Source organism: Loxodonta africana, chromosome 3 (assembly GCF_030014295.1).
Source record: "Loxodonta africana isolate mLoxAfr1 chromosome 3, mLoxAfr1.hap2, whole genome shotgun sequence".
NCBI classification, from domain to species: domain Eukaryota; kingdom Metazoa; phylum Chordata; class Mammalia; order Proboscidea; family Elephantidae; genus Loxodonta; species Loxodonta africana.
Window position 1 is genome coordinate 11,893,144 of NC_087344.1, and position 25,713 is coordinate 11,918,856.

The 25,713-nt window shown below is 47.5% G+C and overlaps 2 protein-coding genes across 2 annotated transcripts; both read right to left on the minus strand.

Annotated features, from left to right (window-relative positions):
* Window positions 1–792: 792 nt before the first annotated feature.
* LOC135230475 (C-type lectin domain family 4 member G-like) lies at window positions 793–4,470 on the minus strand. The gene is made up of 9 exons (XM_064279825.1): window positions 4,440–4,470; window positions 3,983–4,084; window positions 3,569–3,622; window positions 3,375–3,437; window positions 3,123–3,227; window positions 2,668–2,757; window positions 2,330–2,478; window positions 2,051–2,166; window positions 793–1,773 (listed from the first exon to the last, which is right to left on the minus strand). Exons 1-9 carry the CDS (start codon window positions 4,468–4,470, stop codon window positions 1,635–1,637), a joined length of 849 nt encoding a protein of 282 aa, XP_064135895.1. The 3' UTR covers window positions 793–1,634.
* A 10,909-nt stretch (window positions 4,471–15,379) lies between these two features.
* On the minus strand, window positions 15,380–19,061 carry LOC100671800 (C-type lectin domain family 4 member G-like). Its single transcript, XM_064280493.1, has 9 exons — window positions 18,990–19,061; window positions 18,553–18,654; window positions 18,139–18,192; window positions 17,932–17,994; window positions 17,680–17,784; window positions 17,249–17,332; window positions 16,905–17,053; window positions 16,636–16,751; window positions 15,380–16,358 (listed from the first exon to the last, which is right to left on the minus strand). The coding sequence occupies exons 1-9, from the start codon at window positions 19,042–19,044 to the stop codon at window positions 16,220–16,222; spliced, it is 867 nt and encodes a 288-aa protein (XP_064136563.1). The 5' UTR covers window positions 19,045–19,061; the 3' UTR covers window positions 15,380–16,219.
* Window positions 19,062–25,713: the final 6,652 nt, after the last annotated feature.

Consider the following 25,713-nt stretch of genomic DNA (forward strand, 5'->3'; position numbering starts at 1 on the left):
GTGTTGCTTTCAGCCACCTAGTGCTTGGTGATTTGTTACAGCATCGACAGGAACTCATACTCCTCCCAGCCAAGTGTCTGGAAATGCATCAGTCTGCCCATCAGTGCTCTGAGTGAGTAGGCTCCTTGGCTTGTTAGATGTGTTGTGGCATGCGGCAGGTGTACGGGGTCCAGAGGAGGGTTCGGGGTTTGCTGGTTACAGCTCTGAAAGGTCTCTGCCTGGCCAGAGAGTTCAGATGATGGTGCCTCCTCCTTCTGCACTGTGGATGCTGTCAGGGCCAGGCAGCCTGGGGGCACCCGGCAGCCTTTAGTTCTAGACGTGCTCCTGCCTAGACATGGTCCTGCCACTGGTGTCTGTGACTCCCTTCGGTGGGACCTGCCTCCCTGGGAATTCTTGGAGAATTCCCAGAGGAGGAGCAGGAAATTTTGGGAATGCAGGGTGAATTCAGATCAAAAGTCCCCATAATGATGGAAAAATTGGGGAAGAGATACAGGTGATGGCTGATCACCATGATGAACATAGTTAATGTCACTGAACTATACATGTGAACATCATCGAAATGGCAAATGTTGTTGTTATATTATATATTTGCCACAATAAAAATAAAACCAAAGCCAAAATAGATTGTTGCCCCCTTTTGTTTGTCTTTGAGGATGGCTAGGTAAGGATTCGATGCCTGGAGCTATAGCAGCCATCTTGCACCCATGAGGTAGAAGGCAAGAGACTGCCAAAGAAGCTGACCCACAGCCTTGACACCATTTACCTGCTGGATAGGGAGGTCCTGGTGATAAGGACTCGGCCTGACCCACCTCTGTGTCCCCATCATCATGTGACCCAAACCCCTTGCCAGGGGCTGAAGAAGTAGTGGTGCTGATAAGAAACTGCCTCTTTTACAGCCCTCTTGGCATGGGCAGGCTACCAGCACCAGTTGTCCTCGAGTCAACCCAGACTCATGGTGCCCCTGTGTATGTCCAATAGAACTGTGCTCTATAGTGTCTTCAATGGTTGATTTTCCAGAAGTAGATCGCCAGGCTTTTCTTCCAATTCAGGTCTGGTGGGGATTTGAACTACCAACCTGGCAATTACCAGAGGAGCAAATTCACCGTTGGAACCACCCACTGGGTTTCAGGGCATCATAGGGAGGTGAGGCCACTTAGAGAGGCCAGGGGGTCACTCGCAGGGATCATAACAGGGTCACTGGGATATAAAGCTTACAACAGCTCTGCCGAGCCAGGAGCCAAGATTCATTTCTCAAATATTTATTGATGCGCCTCCGGCTGTGAAGACAGCTCACAAGACTCTTGTCACTGAGGCCACCCAGTCAGGGGAAGATGCAGGGAAAACAAACAGCTCCATCCTTGAGTCCCCTGAACCAGGCTAGGGAGGGAGGTGTGGTCAGATCACCCAGGTCCTGAATGGGGCGGGGGGCGGGGCGGAGGCGCTAGGAACTGGATTTGGGAGCCAGTGGAAACACAGTCAGACCCGCCTGTGAGGTGGTGCAGTGAGGTTGGATCGAGGACCCAGAGCGCAGGTAGAGGACCAGGCTGGGTTGGGGTGGGGGAGCAAGTCTGAGCAGTGGTGGGTGGGTGGTGAAATTGATGGCGGTGGGCGTGGCTCCAGGGCACAGGGCGGAGTCAGCAACTGCGCCTTTTCTCACAGATCCAGTTATCCCTCAAGCTGTCACATGGTGCATCGTTCCACAGCCCTGTGCGCAGCATCATGACGCAGTCTTCTCTCCCCCGCGAATCATTAGGCTCCCCCTGGTTCCAGTGGCTGTAGCGGTAGGGTGGGCGTGTTACTGATGTTGGGCCTGGGGTGCAGCTTTCCTGCCCAGGGTATACCCGTTTATTTCCTGGGTCTCATAGGCACCCCGCGAGTCTAACTTGAGCACAGCCCTGGGATATAACTTTCTTCAGCCGATTCCTGGGGTCTAGCCTGAGGACCCCTAAGGATCTAGCCTGAGCAAAGGATCCCCCGGGATCTAGCCAAAGCATTCCCCTGGAGTTTGACCGGTCCCGCCTCGCCACGTCACGAGGAGCCCTTCCCTCACCTGAAGGTGATCTGGACGCCGTCCACCCACTGGTAGCCCTTGATCCTGCCCTCGCGTCGCAATGCCTTCAGGCCGAGCCAGTAGCCTAGCCCACGCGTGTTCCGACTCAGGAAGGTCTGGGCGGGAGGGGAGACTGGAGCCTGCTGAGTCGCCCTGCCCCTCCCCGCCCCTCCCCGCCCCTCCCCGCCCCTCCCCGCCCCTCCCCGCCCCGCTCGGCCTCGCCGGGACCCCGCTCCCACCCCCTCGGGCGAACAGCGACTTCCCTCAGCCACAGCGCACCTGCTCCTCTAGGCCGCCCACGATCACCAAGTGCGCGCCGCGGTCTGCGCAGCTCTTCTGCGCCTCTTGCCACGTGTCTCGCTGCGATGAGAAAAAGTAGCAGGAGCCCTCGAAGGGTATCCACGACGTGGGGCACGGCTCGCAGGAGTCTGCGGGAATGGGCGGGAGTCAAGAAAGGCCAGACCGCTCCCTCGTGGGGCAGACCAAGAGAATGGGGTGAGCTGGCCCCCGGGCCCAGGGGCTGTGCCAGAGAACCCGGGGCCGAGGTCAAAGGGATGGGCAGATCAGGGGACCCCGAGGCCCGGGTGCAGCGTCTAAGTGCCCCCCGCGGCGCTCACTGTTCCCAAGCTTGGCGGCCTCCAGCGCCCGGAGCAGCTCACTGCGGATGTCCTCACGGTCCCTGCCCGCCTGGGCTAAGTCCTTTGTCACTGTGAGGTCAGAAAAGTCGAGTTTATAGCTAGGGTTTGGGTCAGGAGCAGAGTCATGCCTGGGTAATGGGCAGGCTCCATTTCAGAGTCGACGTCAGGGTGGGCACCAGTGTCAAGAATGACATCGAGGTCAAGGACATTTAAAGCCGGGTAATTTTTTTTTTTTTTTTAGGATCCAGTTGTGGCTGGGGAGAGGAGTCGTGGTCAAGGTCAGAGTCCAGACGTCAGGGTCAGGATGGAGGGCACGCTCAGGGTCAGGCTCACAAGATGGGGTTGGGCGGAGTCCCAGGGGGTGCGAATGTGAGTCAGGGTCAGGTCAAGGCCATGGTCAGGGATCTGAAGTCTTGGTCACCACCCAGGCTTACTGCGCTCCCGCAGATCATTCAGAGCGCTCCCCTGCTCCATTAGCTTCTTCTGTGCCTCCCCGAGTTCACCCCGCGTGGTCTGCAGCTGGTCCTGTGCCTCAGAGCCTGGGAAAGTAGTGGCAGAGAGGAGAGAGTGAGGCATCTGAGACCAGCTCGCACAGTCCACACATCCCGCTTCTACCCACCTCCTCCAATTCCGCCAGGGGCCCCACACCCTCAAACCACAAGCCTGGACCCTGCTGGCCAGCTCACAACAGGTCCTGCAGACTGCGACCTCCTCCTCCAGGACACCCAGTGCTGCCTTCTGCTTTGAGGCTGGAACACACACACACACACACACGCCAGGGTCATCAGCAGTGATTCAGGGGACAACCTTCCCACCCTGGGGCCAGACCCAGGGACCATAGGGTCCCCCACCCACACTTGCGCCACCTTTCCATACACACCATTTGTCCACAGCTGGTCCTGGTGGTCGTGTAATGCTTCACGCTCTGTGGAGGCTGTAGGGAGAGGTTGCTGCAGGTGCTGTCAGGGGACTCAGGAGCCCTCCCCAGCCCAGGGGTGCAGGGACTCCAGTCTTGGGATGGCCAGAGGGGGAAGGCACCTATAGAGTGCACTCACACCTCAAGAGGAGAAAAAGGAGCAGGCAGATGTCTACAGAGGAACGTACACACCCATGCATGCACACACAGCACACATACATGCCCACACGTGTGTGCACACAGCATGAGGATCTACACACTCTCACATGTACTCACAGTCATTCCCAGGCAGGGGTCTGGGACCCAGCAGGTGGGCCAGGGAGGGCTGTAGCCCCAGAAGGGCGAGACATAGCCTTCCCACATCCTGTAGTCACTTACCTTTGGACAATAAGATGCTCAGAACAAGGGCCCACAGGACTACCGTGACCACTAGTGCCAGGGCCACCAAGAGGGACTTCCACCCCCAGCATCTCCAGCACCCTACAGGAACACAGGTGGACTCCTGGGTTCCCCTGCACTAGGACCATCCTGGATTCCTGAGTCCCCCTGGAATGAGCCCTGGACACTTGGGTCCTTCCAGGAAATTGATGTTCAGAGCGGTTCAGTAATTTACCCACTATCACTTAGCCCCTAAGTGGCATAGTTAGGACTTGAACTCAGGTCCACATGGCTCTAGGGCCTGTGTTGGCTCTCCTGCACCCTCTTCCTGGACTCCCTCTTGGCTCTTCCTCCCCCTCCTGCATCAAACCCCAGACCACTGCAGCAGAGAGGGACCCAGAGAGGGGTCAGGGAGGCAGCCCATCCCCCATAACTCTGGGGAGTTCTTCAGGCTCACTGCTCCACTTGCTGTACCCTGAGTTGTCCATGGCAGTGCATGCCGCATGTGCGGGCACCCAGCCCTGGGCATAGATATAAATTAGCCCCCACCCCCACCCTGCTCCACCCACTTTCCCTTCCTTCCTTCCCATCTCCTCTGTCTCAATTCCTGGTACCAGGTTCCCGTGACCAATTGCACGGCTAGGCCCTTGCTGGTTTGGGCTGGATTTTGGGGGTGGGGGGACAGTTACAGCCTCCCTGGTCAGGTAGCTGGGGCTACATCCCCTAGGCTGGTGTTGGGGGCTTTCCTTTGGACCTTGGTCCTCATCTCTTTAAAGACTGGGCTGGTCTTCCCCTCAACGGGGACATGTGGCACCCAGCCAAATTCTGGCCCCTACTGGTTCCACAGAAAGTCTCCTAGGGGTTGGCCCCAGACAAGTTCAGCTTTCTTTCTCAAACCTACCCCCTGCAGGTGCCCACTAGAGGCAGAGCCTGACCCTGACTTAATCGCATCCCTCTTGGCCCCAAGGGAGGAAACAGATGTTTGTTAGGAGGTGTTCAGCTAAACTACTGGGCTCTGGCAGTGGGCAGGGCGTGGAGTGGGGCACTCAGGCATGTGTGTAGCTTCTAGAAGCCTCAGTTTTCTCGTCTGTGGAAAGGGGGACAGTGACAGGGCCTCCCACACAGGGATGTTGTGAGAATGAAATGGTGTTATGCATGTCAAATCTCCCATCATCCCAGGCATGTAAGAAATACTAAATTTTCATTCATTTTTGCAAAAATATTTATTGAACACCTACTATGTGCCAGGCACAGATCTATGCACATTAATGAACAAAAGGAGCCAATTCTTTCCTTCTAGGAGCTGACGTGCTAGTGGAGGTGGGAGGAGACAGGCATTAAACAATGAACGTAATAAAAATGTAAACTGGGGGAAGACGGCGACATTGGCGCCATTGTTTAGGAAGCGCTGAGATTCTGCTTACGGTGATGGAAAATTTGACAGCGGAAGTTGGTGATGGTTGCACAACATGATTAATGTAATTGGTATCAGTAAATTGTACATGTGAAAAAGGTTAAATTGACAAATGCTGTGTTATACATACATATATATAACATATAATAAAAAGAAAACTTTATAAACACAAAAAAATAACTTGTATAGCATAGTGAGTTCTCAATGAGGGAAGATATTGCCTTCCAAGGGACATTCGACAGTGTCTAGGGACATTTTTGTTATTTGGTTGTCACAACTGCTAGGGCAGATATAATAGCCATTTAGTGGATAGAGGCCGGGGATGGAGTTAAGCATCCTACAGTCCACAGGACAGCCCCCGCAGTACAGAATTGTCCCAAATATTGATAGTGCCAAGGGTGGGAGCACTAATCTAGCCCTGTATTCATTTCCCAGGGCTGCCATAAGAAAGTGCCACAAAAACAGGGTAGCTTAAAACCACAGAAATGTACTGTCCTGCAGTTCTGGAGGCTAGAAGCCCAATGTTATCTGGTGGCAACCCCAGGCTCTGCTTGGTGTGACTAGAATTGGTCAATAAACCAGAGTCCGAGGTGGGAGAGCAGGAAAGGCACCTTTATTTTGTTGTGCAAGGAAAAGGAGTCAGTCGGAGCTGATGCTGCCAAGATTGCTCTTGTGGGTGAAGGGAAAAGTTATTTTAAGGCATTTACTTCTTAATCATAATATACAGGTGCAATGGGGTTTACATATAACTTCCAAGCAAGAAGGATTTTAAGGCAAAGCTATGGAGAAGGAAACCAAGCAAAGGAAAAAGGATTTTAATGCAACACTATGGAGGAGGAAGTCAAGCAAAGAAAAACAGTATTTTGATGCAAAACTGTTTGAAGTTCTGTCTTATTCCCTCCATTTCTTTTTTGAATGTTGGTCATTCAGGGGCAGTGTTCATTGTGAAGTATATTCTGCTTGGAATTATTTGGCATATCCTCAGGGAGAGGCAAATATTGGACCTAGGCCTTTCTGTGTGGTTTAAAGTTAGGAAAGGTGTGTGTCACCATACATATTTAAACTGTATGCTAAACAAATAATCTGAGAAGCTGGGCTATATGAAGAATGGGGCATCAGGATTGGAGGAAGACTCATTAACAACCTGCGTTATGCAGATGACACAACCTTGCTTGCTGAAAATGAAGAGGACTTAAAGCGCTTATCGATGAAGATCAAAGACCACAGCCCTTCAGTATGGATTACACCTCAACATAAAGAAAACAAAAATTCTCACCATTGAACCAATAAGCAACATCGTGATAAATGGAAAAAAGACTGAGATTGTCGAGGATTTCATTTTACTTAGATCCGCAATCAACACCCATGAAAGCAGCAGTCGAGAAATCAAAAGATGCACTACATTGGGCAGATCAGCTGCAAGAGATCTATTTAAAGTGCTCAAAAGCAAGGATGTCACCTTGAAGACTAAGGCGCACCTGACCCAAGCCATGGTGTTTTCAATCACCTCAGATGCATGCGAAAGCTGGACAATGAATAAGGAAGACGGAAGAAGAACTGATGCCTTCGAACTGTGGTGTTGGCAAAGAATGTTGAATACACCATTGATTGCCAAAAGAACCAACAAATTTGTCTTGGAAGAAGTGCAACCAGAATGCTCCTTGGAAGCAAGGATGGCGAGACTGCATCTCACATCCTTTGGAGGTGTGGTCAGGAGGGATCAGTCCCTGGAGAAGGGCATCATGCTTGGTAAAGCACAGGGTCAGTGAAAAAGAGGAAGACCCTCGACAAGGTGGAGTGACGCAGTGGCTGCAGCGATGGGCTCAAGCATAGCAGCAATTGTGGGGATGACGCAGGACCTGGCAGTGTTTGTCTGTTGTGCACAGAGTCGCTATGAGTCAGAACTGACTGGATGGCACCTAACAACACCAGCAGGCCTTTTGTTGGTTTACAACTATTTACTAAATATTAAAAGAAAAAGATAAGAGTGGTTTTATGCCGTGTTTATGAATGTTTCCCTAAAATATATTTTTTTAAGGTTATCCTAGCTATTGTCTTTATACCTCAGGGCCCGGTTGATGTGTCTTAATGAACCCTTGTGAGTCCAGCTCCAGCTGGGTCACATTCTCTGTGCTCAAGGACAGGGAATAATGGCTTCAATATTATCTCCAAATCATTCTTTTCTTTTGATTGGAGATTGGAGATAACACATTGATGATTAATACCTGGACTTAGTTGAGCCCCTAGATGGTGGCCATGGCAGGCTCTCTAAACTCACAGTGCTGTTTTCCACTGGATACCATCTGGTTCTTCACCGGGGTCTTAAGAGCAACATTCCCATCGATCGCATTGCCAAGGTGAGCAGACTCGATGTATATCAACATTTTAGCCTGAGGCTTTTTTAAGTGTATGAGACAATAGAAGATAAGTTTTATTATGCCTAATGCTGTCACAACACAGACTAGAATATTATGATTTCTTGCAATAGTGCAACCTAGGGCATATTTGCTATTCTTTATCAGCACCACAATTCGAACTGCATGTTCTAGCATTTCATAGGAATAGGCTTTGCAGGTTCCTCACCTGGGCCTCTTGTGGTGCTTGAGAAACACTTGTGAATAAGAAAGTGATTGTGTGGATGAGACTTCCCCTTGTTTTCTGGAAACTTTTTCCCCCACCCCTAGCTCCCACTCCTCACCCCTCCTGTCCAGCTCATGGTCCCCCTCCTTCCAGTTTCCCTTTGGCTAAACTACTCCTTTGTTTGCTGAAGCCCCAGGCCTCTTCCACCCACCTTCACCTCCAGGAGCCCTGTCCACTGTGGTGTAGTCACCAACCCTTCTACTTGCCTCAGTTTGCAGGCTCCCTGGGGATGTAATTCCAAAGAGCAGAGACCCTCCGGCCTCTGCTTTCTAGCCCTTTCATCCCGTGAAAACACACGTTATCAGCAGAACACCACCTGCTTCATGTCTTCCCCATGATCTGCTTCAACTTGCAGATTCACTTCCTCCTCTCATGCTCTTATCCAAGATAAGCTCCTCCACTGGGTTCTGTTGTTGTTGTTAGCTGCTGTCCAGTCAACCCCCAACACATGGTGACCCCGTGCACTACAGGAACTGACCCATTTTCATTGGCTGACATTCAGAAGTAGATCTCCAGGCCTTTCTTCCTAGTCCCTCTGAGTCTGGAAGCTCTGCTGAAACCAGTTCAGCATTAAAGCAACTCACAAGTCCCCACTGACTGACAGCTGGTGGCTGTGCATGAGGTGCGTCAGCTGGGAATGGAACCTGGGCTTCCTGTATGGAAGACGAGAATTCTACCACTGAACCACGACTATCCCCTCACTTTTGTTCTTTGTTGTTGTTGTTAGGTGCCGTTGAGTCAATTTCAACTTATAGCAACCCCTTATGACAGAGTAGAACCGCCCCATGGGATTTTCTAAGCTGTAATCTTTATGGGAGCAGACTGCCAGGTTTTTCTTCTGTGAGCCGCTAGGTGGGTTTGAATGGATAACCTTTTGGTTAGCAGCTGAGTGCTTAACTATTGCTCCACCCGGGCTCCTTCACCTGGATTCTGTTGTTGTTAGGTGCCGTCGAGTCAGTTCCAACTCACAGCAGCCCTGTGTACAACCGAACGAAATACTACCTGGTCCTGCGCCATCCTCGCAATCATTATGCTTGAGCCCATTGTTGCAACCACTGTGTCAATTCATCTTGTTGAGGGTCTTCCTCTTTTTCACTGACCCTCTGCCTGCAGTAGTTAAAGCAATTGACAGCTAACCTAAAGGCTGGCAGTTCAAAACCACCAGTGCCAGTCTGCTCCTGTAGAGATTTGTAGCCTCAGAAAACCTATGGGGTCAACAGGAGTCCGGAATCAACCCAATGGCAGTGGGTTGGTGTTTGGACTTTACCAATCATGATGTCCTTCTCCAGGGACTGGTCCCTCCTCATAATATGTCCAAAGTATGTGAGAATAGAACTTTTGAAAAATCTCCTGTGTCAAAAATTCCCTCCATGAGCAACCAAACCCCCCTATATTGCTGGAGGAAGGGTAAAATGGAACAACCACTTTGGAAAACCGTTGGGCAGATTCTTCTGAAGTGAAACATTCACTTACAATACAACCTACTCCTAGATATTTACCCAAGAGCAGTAAAAATTTATGCTCATACAAAGATTTGTACAAGAATATTCATAGCAGCTTTATTTATAATAATTCATGCTGGAAATAACACAAGCATACATTAACAGGTGAGTGGATAAAGAAATTGTCGCATAAATATATCATGCAATACTCCTCAGCAATGAAAAGGAATATACAGAACAACGTGGGTGGACCTCGAAAACGAAAGAACCCAGACACAAAAGACTGCATGCTGTTTGTGATGGTTAATGTTATGTGTCAACTTGGTGAGGCTATGGTTCCCAGTTGTTTGGCCAAACACTAGTCTAGTTGCTGTCATGGAGTAGTTACAGATGAATAAATCAGTTGGCTTTGAGTAGGGCAAAATGTAACAGTAACATAACATAAAGTAATGTGATCTAACAGTGGTGAAATGAGTTCCTTTATGTGGCCTTTCGCCTTAATTCTTTGGGAAAACAGTTTGAGAGATTTTCCCCCTAAGCCCTGAGGAGTTACATTTGCCCTAGTTTTCTACCCCAGAGGGTTTGTTACTTTTGTCCAGGTTGATTAACATTTCCTGGGTAAGCTGTGAACAACTTGTGGTTTGATACTCTTTGTCTGTTCCTGGGCTGCAGCCTGCCTTGTGCTTTTATGCACCTTGCAGGGATTGGTCAACAGACTATGCAGATGAGGTGACTATAGCCTACTATGCAAATGAAGTGTCTATGGCCTACTGAGAGGGGATTGGTCAGTTTATGGCCATGCCTTGAAATTGACAAGGCGTTGTGAATACATGCAACCAACCTCACAGAAGTTTTCTAGACAGGAAGAAGCAGGAAGAAGCAGAAGGAAGAAAGAAGAAGCAGAGAGAGAAAGGAAGCAAGGGATCTCCTAAAAGAGCTGTAATGTGGTTCAAGGGCTGTAACACCGAAGACAGGGAGAGGCCCAGAACGGGCTCAGTGGCAGAGTTGGTGGTGACAGATGGCAGGACCCAGAAAAGCCTGTCCTCAGGGGACTGAAAGGAGGCCTGCATGGCGGAGAGGAGCTGATAGAGCTGTCCTGCACTGAAGAAGGGAGATGTCGCCTACATGCTTCCTGATCTTGATCCCTAGTTGTTCCCTGTTCCTTAATAAACCACTTAACTGTAAGTATGGTCTGTGAGTTCTGTGTGGCCATTGCAAAAGATTATCGAGCCCAGCAGAGAAGTGCCATAGGAGGGACGACTGGTGTCAGGATCGGTAAAAAAGTTGAAGAGTGGAGGTATGTCTGACCTCTACCTTGTGGGAATCAGCTTTGAGCTGATGAAGATTCTCATTAACCCCCTGAAGTTAGGCAGGTTCTGACGCTACTACTACTGCTCCCACTGTTTTATAGCAATGTAATAGAATTGCCTTACATGTAATGTAATTACTTTCCATAGTGTAATCTAATGTAATGTATGCAGTTACCGCAAATCTAATGTCATGTAATCACTTTCCATAATGTAAGCTAATGACATCTAATCAATCAGTTGAAAAAGGAGTTTCCTAGGATATGTTCTGTCTTTAGACTATATATAAATATTTTGGCGGAAGCCTGTCTGTCTCTCTCTCACACACACATACACAGAGGGGTAGAGGGAGGTGGTTTAGCCTTCATGCTTGTGAGGATTGTCTACAAGCCAAAGAACCAAGGTACACCCAGCACTGCTGAAAGGAAAGGAATCGACAGGGCCAAGACCCTGATTTAGATTTTTAGTTCCTAGAACCGTGAGAAAAAAAAAATCCAGTCTTTAAAGGTATCTGCTAGTCGTATTTGTGTTAAGCAGCACTAGGTAACAAAGACACTGCGTGAATGAATTGTATGAAATTCTAGAAAAGATAAGTCTAGATAGTGATAGAAAGTAGATCAGCGGTGGCATGGGGCAGGGATGCAGATGAGAATTGACTGGGAAGGGATGGGAATAAATTTTCTGGGGTGATGGAAATGTTCTATATCTTGAAAGTAATCATGGCTACACAGCTCTATACATTTGTCAAAACTCATTGAATCGTATGCTTGAAATGGTTGCATTTTGTCTAAATTATACCCCAATAAAGTTGATGAAGGAGAAGGACAAAGAGGAGAAGAGAAGGAGGAGGAATGGAATGAGGAAAAGTGGAAGAAGAATTAGAATTATACCTGAGACAACAAGCGCAAACCAGGAGAGCTTGAGGCAAACAGAGACATCAGGCCACCCTAGATAAGGTAACTACCGCCCATCTGTCATTACGGTGGCTTGCATGTTGCTGTGATGTTGGAAGCTAAGCCACTGCAGTTTCAACTACCAGCAGGTTCACTCATGCTAAACAGGTTTTAGAGGAGCTTTCAAACTAAAACAGACTAGGAAGAAAGGCCTGGTGATGTACTTCCAAAAATGAGCCAATGAAAACCTTATGGATCACAACAGAACATTATCCAACTCAATTGCATTGGACATGTCATCAGGAGGGATCAATCCCTGAAGGAGGACATTATGTTTGGGGAAGTAGAGGGCTAGCAATGGTGAGGGAGACTTTCAATGAGATGGATTGGCACAACAATGGACTTGATCATGCCAGCGACCTTGAGGATGAAAGAGGACCAGGTGATGTTTAGTTCTCTTGTACATAAGGTCACCGTAAGTTGGGGTTGACTTGATGGCAACTGGTTACCTGGTAAATAAGGCTACTGACGTGCATGTATTCTTAGGTGAAGAGGGGGTTAGGGTTATATCTCAAGTGATGACTGCATGTTATGGGTGAGTTAGAAGTTTATCATAAGTGTTTCCAGTGGTTTTTGCTGAATCATGGTCGCTTGCTTTTATTGGGGTATACAGATACTTACAAACGTGTCACAGCGTGTTACAGGATTGTCATAGGTGGTTGCCGGTGTGTTACAGGTTGTTACTGTTGAGTTATGCGTAAGGTATACGTTATACCTCATATTCATTTTGTCGTGCTCCTGTAACAAATGACTTCAAACTTAGTGGCTTAAAACAACACAAAGTTATTATCTTACAGTCCCGGAGATGTTTACCAGAAAGATATTTCATTGACTATGCAAAGGCATTCGACTGTGTGGATCATAACAAATTATGGATAACACTGCAAAGAATGGGAATTCCAGAACATTTAATTGTGCACATGAGGGACCGGTACATAAATCAAGAGGCAGTTGTTCAAACAAAGTAAGACGGTACTGCGTGGTTTAAAGTCAGGAAAGGTGTGCATGAGGGTTGTATCCTTTCACCATACCTATTCAATCTGTATGCTGAGCAAATAATATGAGAAGCTGAACTGTATGAAGAAGAACAGGGCATCAGGATTGGAGAAAGACTCATTAATAACCTGTGATATGCGAACGACACAACCTTGCTTACTGAAAGTGAAGAGGACTTGAAGCACTTACTGATGAAGATCAAAGACCACAGCCTTCAGTATGGATTACTCCTCAACATAGAGAAAACAAAAATGTTCACAACTGGACCAATGAGCAACATCATGATAAACGGAGAAAAGATAGAAGTTGTCAAGTGTTTCATTTTACTTGGATCCACAATCAACAGCCATGGAAGCAGTAGTCAAGAAATCAAAAGATGCACTGTGTTGGGCAAATCAACTGCAAAAGACCTCCATAAAGTGTTGACAAGCAAATATGTCACTTGAAGACTAAGGTGCGCCTGACCCAAGCCATGGTATTTTCAATTGCCTCATATGCGTACAAAAGCTGGACAATGAATAAGGAAGACCCAAGAAAAATTGCTGCCTTTGAATTGTGGTGTTGGTGAAGAATATTGAATATACCATGGACTGCCAAAAGAACCAACAAATTTGTCCTGGAAGAAGTACAACCGGAATGCTCCTTAGAAGCAAGGATGGCGAGACTGCATCTTACATACTTTGGACATGTTAATCAGGAGGAATCAGTCCCTGGAGAAAGACATCATGCTTGGTAGAGTACAGAGTCAGCTAAGAAGAGGAAGACCCTCAATGTGATGGATTGACACAGTGGCTGCAACTATGGGCTGAAGCATAACAATGAGTGTGAAGATGCCCTTTCATTCTGTAGTACATAGAGTCAGCACGTAACAACGACAACAACAAGAGTTCTGGAGGGAAGAAGTCCGACATGAGTCTTACGGGACTGAACTCAAGGTGTTGGCAGGGCTACGTTCCTTCTGAGGGTTCTAGGGGACAATCTGTTCCCTTGCCTTTAAAAAATATGTACACTTTTTATTTTTGGTGGCAATCTACACAATGAAACATACATCCATTCACAATTTCTACATGAGCAACTCAATAGCGTTGGTTACATGCTTCACATTGTGTCACCATTGTCACTAACTCTACTCATATTGTTCCAGCATCGTTAGTTTAGGCTCTCTGCCCCTGAAAGTCCTCATCTGTGCCTCAGATTAACTTGTCAGTTTACACTTACACAGATAATTGTTTATAAGAGCGCTGTGCTTGAGGCAAACATCCTTTACTAATTGGGCCAAACTGTTGTTGACTTTAACGATGAGTTCATGCCATAGTTTTGGTTCAAGGTTTGAAGATTATTTCCGAGCATTAGATTTGGAAGTTCTCCCGGTGTCAACCTCCAAATCTCCCAGTCTCAAGTGAGCCCTGGTGGTGCAGTGGTCAAGTGATATGGCTGCTAACCAAAAGTCTGGCAGTTCAAATTCACCAGCTGCTCCGTGGGAACCCAATGGGGCAATTCTAACCTGCTGTCTAGGGTTGCTATGGGGTGGACTTCGTTAAACAGCAATGGGTTTGAATTTGGTTTGGGGCCCAGTCTCAATGAATCCAGTAAGTCTGTTTTCTGTATGAGTTTGAAGCTCTGTTCCACACTTTTCCTCCTTTTGATCAGGACCTAGCTGTTGGGTTCACCTTGATCAAATTTCTCAGTAATGGTAGCCGTAAACCATCCATGTTTCCTTGCCTTTTCCAGTTTCTAGAGGCAATCCACATTCATTGGCTTGTGGCCCCTTCCTCATCTTCAAAGCATGTCTCTGACTGTCCTGCCTCCCTCTTAAAAGCTTTTTGGTTTCTGACCTCCAGAACTCCCAGAAGATAAATGTGTGTTGCTTTCAGCCACCTAGTGCTTGGTGATTTGTTACAGCATCGACAGGAACTCATACTCCTCCCAGCCAAGTGTCTGGAAATGCATCAGTCTGCCCATCAGTGCTCTGAGTGAGTAGGCTCCTTGGCTTGTTAGATGTGTTGTGGCATGCGGCAGGTGTACGGGGTCCAGAGGAGGGTTCGGGGTTTGCTGGTTACAGCTCTGAAAGGTCTCTGCCTGGCCAGAGAGTTCAGATGATGGTGCCTCCTCCTTCTGCACTGTGGATGCTGTCAGGGCCAGGCAGCCTGGGGGCACCCGGCAGCCTTTAGTTCTAGACGTGCTCCTGCCTAGACATGGTCCTGCCACTGGTGTCTGTGACTCCCTTCGGTGGGACCTGCCTCCCTGGGAATTCTTGGAGAATTCCCAGAGGAGGAGCAGGAAATTTTGGGAATGCAGGGTGAATTCAGATCAAAAGTCCCCATAATGATGGAAAAATTGGGGAAGAGATACAGGTGATGGCTGATCACCATGATGAACATAGTTAATGTCACTGAACTATACATGTGAACATCATCGAAATGGCAAATGTTGTTGTTATATTATATATTTGCCACAATAAAAATAAAACCAAAGCCAAAATAGATTGTTGCCCCCTTTTGTTTGTCTTTGAGGATGGCTAGGTAAGGATTCGATGCCTGGAGCTATAGCAGCCATCTTGCACCCATGAGGTAGAAGGCAAGAGACTGCCAAAGAAGCTGACCCACAGCCTTGACACCATTTACCTGCTGGATAGGGAGGTCCTGGTGATAAGGACTCGGCCTGACCCACCTCTGTGTCCCCATCATCATGTGACCCAAACCCCTTGCCAGGGGCTGAAGAAGTAGTGGTGCTGATAAGAAACTGCCTCTTTTACAGCCCTCTTGGCATGGGCAGGCTACCAGCACCAGTTGTCCTCGAGTCAACCCAGACTCATGGTGCCCCTGTGTATGTCCAATAGAACTGTGCTCTATAGTGTCTTCAATGGTTGATTTTCCAGAAGTAGATCGCCAGGCTTTTCTTCCAATTCAGGTCTGGTGGGGATTTGAACTACCAACCTGGCAATTACCAGAGGAGCAAATTCACCGTTGGAACCACCCACTGGGTTTCAGGGCATCACAGGGACGTGAGGCCACTTAGAGAGGCCAGGGGGTGACTCACAGGGATCATAACAGGGTCACGGGGATATAAAGCTTACAACAGCTCTGCCGAGCCAGGAGCCAAGATTCATTTCTCAAATATTTATTGATGCGCCTCCGGCTGTGAAGACAGCTCACAAGACTCTTGTCACTGAGGCCACCCAGTTAGGGGAAGATGCAGGGAAAACAAACAGCTCCATCCTTGAGTCCCCTGAACCTGGCTAGGGAGGGAAGTGTGGTCAGATCACCTAGGTCCTGAACGGGGGGCGGAGGCGCTAGGAACTGGATTTGGGAGCCAGTGGAAACACAGTCAGACCCGCCTGTGAGGTGGTGCAGTGAGGTTGGATCGAGGACCCAGAGCGCAGGTAGAGGACCAAGCTGGGTTGGGATGGGGGAGCAAGTCTGAGCAGTGGTGGGTGGGTGGTGAAATTGATGGCGGTGGGCGTGGCTCCAGGGCACAGGGCGGAGTCAGCAACTGCGCCTTTTCTCACAGATCCAGTTGTCCTTCACCTCGTCACATGGTGCATCGTTCCACAGCCCCGTGTGCAGCATCATGACGCAGTCTTCTTTCCCCCACGAATCATTAGGCTCCCCCTGGTTCCAGTGGCTGTAGTGGTTGGGTGGGGCTGTTACTGATACTGGGCTTGGGGTCCAGCTTTCCTGCCCAGGGTATACCTGTTTATTTCTTGGGTCTCATAGGCACCCCGCGAGTCTAACTTGAGCACAGCCCTGGGATATAACTTTCTTCAGCCGATTCCTGGGGTCTAGCCTGAGCACCCCTAAGGATCTAGCCTGAGCAAACGAGCCCCCAAGATCTGCCCAAAGCGTTCTCCTGGAGTTTGACCTGTCCCGTCTCCCCAAGTCACGGGGAGCCCTTCCCTCACCTGAAGGTGATCTGGACGCCGTCCACCCACTGGTAGCCCTTGATCCTGCCCTCGCGTCGCACGGCCTTCAGGCCCAGCCAGTAGCCTAGCCCACGCGTGTCCCGACTCAGGAAGGTCTGGGCGGCAGGGGAGACTGGAGCCTGCCGAGTCGCCCTGCCCCGCCCCGCCCCGCCCCGCCCCTCCCCGCCCCTCCCCGCCCCGCTCGGCCTCGCCGGGACCCCGCTCCCACCCCCTCGGGCGAACAGCGACTTCCCTCAGCCACAGCGCACCTGCTCCTCTAGGCCGCCCACGATCACCAAGTGCGCGCCGCGGTCTGCGCAGCTCTTCTGCGCCTCTTGCCACGTGTCTCGCTGCGATGAGAAAAAGTAGCAGGAGCCCTCGAAGGGTATCCACGACGTCGGGCACGGCTCGCAGGAGTCTGCAGGGATGGGCAGGAGTCAAGAAAGGCCAGACCGCTCCCCCGCGGGGCAGACCAAGAGAATGGAGTGAGCTGGCCCCCCGGCCCAGGGGCTGTGCCAGAAAACTCGGGGCCGAGGTCAAAGGGATGGGCAGATCAGGGGACCCCGAGGCCCGGGTGCAGCGTCCAAGTGCCCCCCTCGGCGCTCACTATTACCAAGCTTGGGGGCCTCCAGTGCCCGGAGCAGCTCACTGCGGATGTCCTCACGGTCCCTGCCCGCCTGGGCTAAGTCCTTTGTCACTGTGAGGTCAGAAAAGTCGAGTTTATAGCTAGGGTTTGGGTCAGGAGCAGAGTCATGCCTGGGTAATGGGCAGGCTCCATTTCAGAGTCGACGTCAGGGTGGGCGCCAGAGTCAAGAATAACATCGAGGTCAAGGACATTTAAAGCTGGGTAGGGTCCAGTTGTGGTTGGGGAGAGGAGTCGTGTTCAAGGTCAGAGTCCAGACGTCAGGGTCAGGATGGAGGGCACGCTCAGGATCAGGCTCACAAGATGGGGTTGGGCGGAGTCCCAGGGGGTGCGAATGTGAGTCAGGGTCAGGTCAAGGCCATGGTCAGGGATCTGAAGTCTTGGTCACCACCCAGGCTTACCGAGCTCCCGCAGCTCATTCAGAGCACTCCCCTGCTCCATTAACTTCTTCTGTGCCTCCCCGAGTTCGCCCCGCGTGGTCTGCAGCTGCTCCTGAGCCTCAGAGCCTGGGAAAGTAGTGGCGGAGAGGAGAGAGTGAGGCATCTGAGACCAGCTCACGCAGTCCACGCATCCCGCTTTTACCCACCTCCTCCAATTCCGCCAGGGGCCCCACACCCTCAAACCACAAGCCTGGACCCTGCTGGCCAGCTCACAACAGGTCCTGCAGACTGCGACCTCCTCCTCCAGGACACCCAGTGCTGCCTTCTGCTTTGAGGCTGGAACACACACACACACACACACACACACACACACACGCCAGGGTCATCAGCAGTGAATCAGCGACAAGCTTCTCACCCTGGGGCCAGCCCTGGGGACCATAGGGTCCCCCGCCCTCACTTGTGCCACCTTTCCATACACACCATTTGTCCACAGCTGGTCCTGGTGGTCATGTAATGCTTCACGCTCTGTGGAGGCTGTAGGGAGAGGCTGCTGCAGGTGCTGTCAGGAGACTCAGGAACCCTCCCCAGCCCAGTGGTGCAGGGACCCCAGTCTTGGGATGGCCAGAGGGGGAAGGCACCTACAGAGTGCACTCACACCTCAAGTGGAGAAAAAGGAGCAGTCAGATGTCTACAGGGGAACATACACACCCATGCATGCACACACAGCACACATACATGCCCACACGTGTGTGCACACAGCATGAGGATCTACACACTCTCACATGTACTCACAGTCATTCCCAGGCAGGGGTCTGGGACCCAGCAGGTGGGCCAGGGAGGGCTGTAGCCCCAGAAGGGCGAAACATAGCCTCCCCCCATCCTGTAGTCACTTACCTTTGGACAATAAGATGCTCAGAACAAGGGCCCACAGGACTACCGTGACCACTAGTGCCAGGGGCACCAAGAGGGACTTCCACCCCCAGCATCTCCAGCACCCTACAGGAACACAGGTGAACTCCTGGGTTCCCCTGCACTAGGACCATCCTAGATTCCTGAGTCCCTCTGGAATGAGTCCTGAACACTTGAGTCCTTCCAGAAATTGAGGTTCAGAGAGAGAGGTTCAGTAATTTACCCACTGTCACTCAGCCCCTAAGTGGCATAGTTAGGATTTGAACTCAGGTCCACCTGGCTCTAGGGCCTGTGTTGGCTCTCCTGTACCCTCTACCTGGACTGCCTCTTGGCTCTTCCTCCCCCTCCCGCATCAAACCCCAGACCACTGCAGCAGAGAGGGACCCAGAGAGGGGTCAGGGAGGCAGCCCTATCCCCCATACCTCTGGGGAGTTCTTCAGGCTCACTGCCCGACTTGCTGTACCCTGAGTTGTCCATGGTAGTGCATGCAGCATGTGCGGGCACCCAGCCCTGGGCATAGATATAAATTAGCCCCCACCCCCACCCTGCTCCACCCACTTTCCCTTCCTTCCTTCCCATCTCCTCTGTCTCAATTCCTGGTACCAGGGACCCGTGACCAATTGCACGGCTAGGCCCTTGCTGGTTTGGGCTGGATTTTGGGGGTGGGGGGACAGTTATAGCCTCCCTGGTCAGGTAGCTGGGGCTACATCCCCTAGGCTGGAGTTGGGGGCTTTGCTTTGGACCTTGGTCCTCATCTCTTACAGGACTGGGCTGGTCTTCCCCTCAACGGGGACATGTGGCACCCAGCCAAATTCTGGCCCCTACTGGTTCCACAGAAAGTCTCCTAGGGGCTGGCCCCCAGACAAGTTCAGCTTTCTTTCTCAAACCTACCCCCTGCAAGTGCCCACTAGAGGCAGAGTCTGACCCTGACTTAATCTCATCCCTCTTGGCCCCAAGGGAGGAAACAGATGTTTGTTAGGAGGTGTTCAGCTAAACTACTGGGCTCTGGCAGTGGGCAGGGCGTGGAGTGGGGCACTCAGGCATGTGTGTAGCTTCTAGAAGCCTCAGTTTTCTCGTCTGTGGAAAGGGGGACAGTGACAGGGCCTCCCACACAGGGATGTTGTGAGAATGAAATGGTGTTATGCATGTCAAATCTCCCATCATCCCAGGCATGTAAGAAATACTAAATGTTCACTCATTTTTGCAAAAATATTTATTGAACACCTACTATGTGCCAGGCACAGATCTATGCACATTAATGAACAAAAGGAGCCAATTCTTTCCTTCTAGGAGCTGACGTGCTAGTGGAGGTGGGAGGAGACAGGCATTAAACAGTGAACGTAATAAAAATGTAAACTGGGGGAAGACGGTGACATTGGCGCCATTGTTTAGGAAGCGCTGAGATTCTGCTTATGGTGATGGAAAATTTGACAGCGGAAGTTGGTGATGGTTGCACAACATGATTAATGTAATTGGTATCAGTAAATTGTACACGTGAAAAAGGTTAAAGTGACAAATGCTGTGTTATACATACATATATATAACAAATAATAAAAAGAAAACTTTATAAACACAAAAAAATAACTTGTATAGCATAGTGAGTTCTCAATGAGGGAAGATATTGCCTTCCAAGGGACATTCGACAGTGTCTAGGGACATTTTTGTAATTTGGTTGTCACAACTGCTAGGGCAGATATAATAGCCATTTAGTGGATAGAGGCCAGGGATGGAGTTAAGCATCCTACAGTCCACAGGACAGCCCCCGCAGTACAGAATTGTCCCAAATATTGATAGTGCCAAGGGTGGGAGCACTAATCTAGCCCTGTATTCATTTCCCAGGGCTGCCATAAGAAAGTGCCACAAAGACAGGGTAGCTTAAAACCACAGAAATGTACTGTCCTGCAGTTCTGGAGGCTAGAAGCCCAATGTTATCTGGTGGCAACCCCAGGCTCTTCTTGGTGTGACTAGAATTGGTCAATAAACGAGAGTCTGAGGTGGGAGAGCAGGAAAGGCACCTTTATTTTGTTGTGCAAGGAAAAGGAGTCAGTCGGAGCTGATGCTGCCAAGACTGCTCCTGTGGGTGAAGGGAAAAGTTATTTTAAGGCATTTACTTCTTAATCATAATATACAGGTGCAATGGGGTTTACATATAACTTCCAAGCAAGAAGGATTTTAAGGCAAAGCTATGGAGGAGGAAACCAGCAAAGGAAAAAGGATTTTAATGCAACACTATGGGGGAGGAAGTCAAGCAAAGAAAAACAGTATTTTGATGCAAAACTGTTTGAAGTTCTGTCTTATTCCCTCCATTTCTTTTTTGAACGTTGGTCATTCAGGAGCAGTGTTCATTGTGAACTATATTCTGCTTGGAATTATTTGGCATATCCTCAGGGAGAGGCAAATATTGGACCTAGGCCTTTCTGTGTGGTTTAAAGTTAGGAAAGGTGTGTGTCTCCATACATATTCAAACTGTATGCTAAACAAATAATCTGAGAAGCTGGGCTATATGAAGAATGGGGCATCAGGATTGGAGGAAGACTCATTAACAACCTGCGTTATGCAGATGACACAACCTTGCTTGCTGAAAATGAAGAGGACTTAAAGCGCTTATCGATGAAGATCAAAGACCACAGCCCTTCAGTATGGATTACACCTCAACATAAAGAAAACAAAAATTCTCACCATTGAACCAATAAGCAACATCGTGATAAATGGAAAAAAGATTGAGACTGTCGAGGATTTCATTTTACTTAGATCCGCAATCAACACCCATGAAAGCAGCAGTGGAGAAATCAAAAGATGCACTACATTGGGCAAATCAGCTGCAAGAGATCTATTTAAAGTGTTCAAAATTAAGGATGTCACCTTGAAGACTAAGGCGCACCTGACCCAAGCCATGGTGTTTTCAATCACCTCAGATGCATGCGAAAGCTGGACAATGAGTAAGGAAGACCGAAGAAGAGTTGATGGCTTTGAATTGTGGTGTTGGCAAAGAATGTTGAATACACCATTGATTGCCAAAAGAACCAACAAATTTGTCTTGGAAGAAGTGCAACCAGAATGCTCCTTGGAAGCAAGGATGGCGAGACTGCATCTCACATCCTTTGGAGGTGTGGTCAGGAGGGATCAGTCCCTGGAGAAGGGCATCATGCTTGGTAAAGCACGGGGTCAGCAGAAAAGAGGAAGACCCTCAACAAGGTGGAGTGACGCAGTGGCTGCAGCGATGGGCTCAAGCATAGCAGCAATTGTGGGGATGACGCAGGACCTGGCAGTGTTTGTCTGTTGTGCACAGAGTCACTATGAGTCAGAACTGACTGGATGGCACCTAACAACACCAGCAGGCCTTTCATTGTGGCTACTGACCTCTTGTTGGTTTACAACTATTTACTAAATATTAAAAGAAAAGATAAGAGTTGTTTTATGCCGTGTTTATGAATGTTTCCCTAAAATATATATTTTTAAGGTTATCCTAGCTATTGTCTTTATACCTCAGGGCCCGGTTGATGTGTCTTAATGAACCCTTGTGAGTCCAGCTCCAGCTGGGTCACATTCTCTGTGCTCAAGGACAGGGAATAATGGCTTCAATATTATCTCCAAATCATTCTTTACTTTTGATTGGAGATTGGAGATAACACATTGATGATTAATACCTGGACTTAGTTGAGCCCCTAGATGGTGGCCATGGCAGGCTCTCTAAACTCACAGTGCTGTTTTCCACTGGATACCATCTGGTTCTTCACCGGGGTCTTAAGAGCAACATTCCCATCGATCGCATTGCCAAGGTGAGCAGACTCGGTGTATATCAACATTTTAGCCTGAGGCTTTTTTCAGTGTATGAGACTATAGAAGATAAGTTTTATTATGCCTAATGCTGTCACAACACAGATTAGAATATTATTATTTCTTGCAATAGTGATTTAGCTCATGTATTTATTCTTGGTGGTAACTAATCAAATAAATCTGGTGTTCGTAAGGGTGGTACGGTGTGTAGGCAAATAGTTTGTTGTTTAATTCTAGGTATATCCTGTTTTCCTTTTCCTGTATTATTTATCTGAATACAACATGAGGTATTTGCTACAGTACAGATTTTCCTTTCTTGAGCTAAAAAATCTAAGAGTATTTTGTTATCTCATGTCACCTTGGCTAATGAGGTTGGAGATTGCTGTGGTATTTTTATCTCATTAGCAACTTCATCTGTTATTTGTCCCAAAATTTTTGATAAATTTCTTAAAGATTTTTTTCAATTTAACTACACCATAATAGGAATTAAAGCTACCAACCCCACCCTGAGTATTGGACCAATGGGTTTATTTTTGACTCTTATTTTATAATGTGTAACAATTTAACATTTACCTTTCAATATTTACTAGAATCGTTACTATGACTCTCCGAAGATAATCTTAAAATCCTCAAAGTGCATTGCCCATGCATTCACTAGGGATCTAAACAAGAGATTCCTCATGCAAACTCACTGTCAGTTGGAAAGAGATCATTTTAATTAGTATAGTTGGATCCACCACATAAAAACATATATCCATAAAAAGCGCACAAAGTTTGTCTAGAGAAAACAGAAGGTCTGGAAAACTTTACAAGTGACAACCAAATTTTCCTTAGAGAATACAAGATTAGCAAGATAACACAGAATGAACCTCTCCTGTTAGAGGTCTTCAGTTAATGTTTAAAACATACTAAATATTCTTCCGTGGGGCAAGCTGTTCTTCCTTGGTTTACCTACTAACAGTCATGGGTCACTTTCTCAGAAGCAGAAGTGGCACAAAACTGTTCTTTGAAAGAAATAATAGTAAATCCAATGCTATCCTATTTTGTAAAAATCATAACTTGAATGAATTTCAGACACTTCTCTGGTTATGATATTTACAACTTTGCTAAGTTTACCAATAAGAACTTCTAATTCAAGAGTTACAATATCTAAACCCATTAGTTAGACAATTTAGGAGGAAGGAAAATGGCTTCTTATATCCAGAAAGTTGGACCTTAAAATATCAGCAATGTTCCCACATAAAACCCATAGTATCCTTTTACTCAGTCTAATGTAGTTAATTTCTGTTCTATGTAATTCTAGATCAGCCACAATCTGTGAACCCATCAGATTTTACATGAGAGTTCTGGAAACCTTGATTCAGTCTAGTCACAGTCCCTTCCATAAATCCAATATAGTCCTTCTTTTTGTTGAGATATTTTGGTCAAACGTTTTCAGAAAATCACCAAAGTAAAAACTTCTCTGCAGTTGACAAATCTTAACATGGCCATGATTAATTTATAAACGTAATACTCTTAATTACAAAAACTCAGAGCCAAATGAAGTCAATTAAAAAAAAACTTTAGACAAAAATATTTCTAAATATACCCCAAAAGAAAAACATTAAGGCATATCATAATCACATTTACTAAAACCAAAGACAAAGAAAAAATCCTGAGAGCAGCTCAAGAAAAACAAAAAGTCACATACAGGGGAGAAACAATAAGACTAAGCTCTGATTATTCGGCAGAAACCATGTGGGCAAGAAGGCAATGGAATGATATACATAAAACCTTGAAAGAAAAACATTGCCAACCACAAACAATATATCCTGCAAAACTTTTGTTGAAATATGATGGTGAAATGAGGGCATTTTCAGATAAACAGAAATTAAGGAAATATGTAAAAACCAAACCAAACCTACAAGAATTATTAAAGGGAGTCTTTTGGTCTGAGAACAAACAACATCAGACTACAGCCTGAGTCTAGGACACAAGGTTGTACCAGCCAAATACCAACATAGGAAATGAACTCTCAAGGACTATCCAAAACCAAAAGAATTGCAACAGGGAACCAGAGAGGTTAATCTGTAAATGACAAAGCAATAAAAAAGGGAATAAATGGTATAGGTATAGAACTTTCTAAGGGAGAGGAAGGCAAGACAATACAAAGTAATAATAGACTGGTTCATACCTAAGATGATAAGGGTAAATTTCAAGGTAACTACAAAGAAAGTTAACAAACCTACTCATCAAAATAAAGAAGTAAAACATAAAGTCTCAATAAAAACAAAATCTACAAAAACAAAAGAAATGAAAAAGAAATCCACAAACAAAAGGAACTCAGAACAGGAGAGTAAGAGGAATAAAGAAAACGTTAGCACCACAAAAAAAAAGGCAGTACAAAATGGCAGCAATAAACTTACACCTATCAATAATTATACTGAATGTAAATGGCCTAAATCTACCCATAAAGAGACACAGAGTGACAGAATGGATTAAAAAAAAAAAAAAAACAGGATCCATCAATATGCTGTCTACAAGAGATACACCTTAGAAACAAAGGTGTAAATTTATTAAAAATCAAAGGATGGAAAAAAAATATCAAGCAAATAATTACCAAAAAAGGGCAGGAGTGGCAATACTAATCTCAGATAAAATGGACTTTAAAACAAAATCCACCACAAAAGACAAAGAAGGGCACTATGCAATGATTAAAGGGACAATCGATCATGAAGACTTAACCATAATAAACATCTACACACCCAATGACAGGGCTTCAAAATACATAAAACAAACTCTAACAGCACTGAAAAGAGAAATTGACAGTTCCACAATAATAGTAGGAGACTTCAACACACCACTCTCTGTAAAGGACAGAACATCTAGAAAGAAACTCAACAAAGATACAGAGGTGCTAAAGAGCACAATCAGCCAACTTGACCTCATAGACATATATACAACACCCCCACCCAACAGCTGCAAAGCACACATTCTTTTCCAACTCACATGGAACGTTCTCCAGAATAGACCACATCTTAGGCCACAGAGCAACCCTCAACAAAATCCAAAATACTGAAATAATACAAAGTATCTTCTCTGACCACAATGCCATCAAAGTAGAAATTAACAACAGGAAGAGCAAGGAAAAAAAATCAATTACATAGAAACTGAATAACACCCTGCTTAAAAACCACTGGGTAATAAAAGAAATCAGAGGTGGAATCAAAAAATTTCTAGAATCAAACAAGAATGAAAACACATCATACATTGGGGACACAGCAAAGGCAGTCCTCAGAGGTCAATTTATAGCAATAGATGTACACATCAAAAAAGAAGAAAGGAACTAAATCAAAACATTACCTACACAACTTGAACAAATAGAAAGAG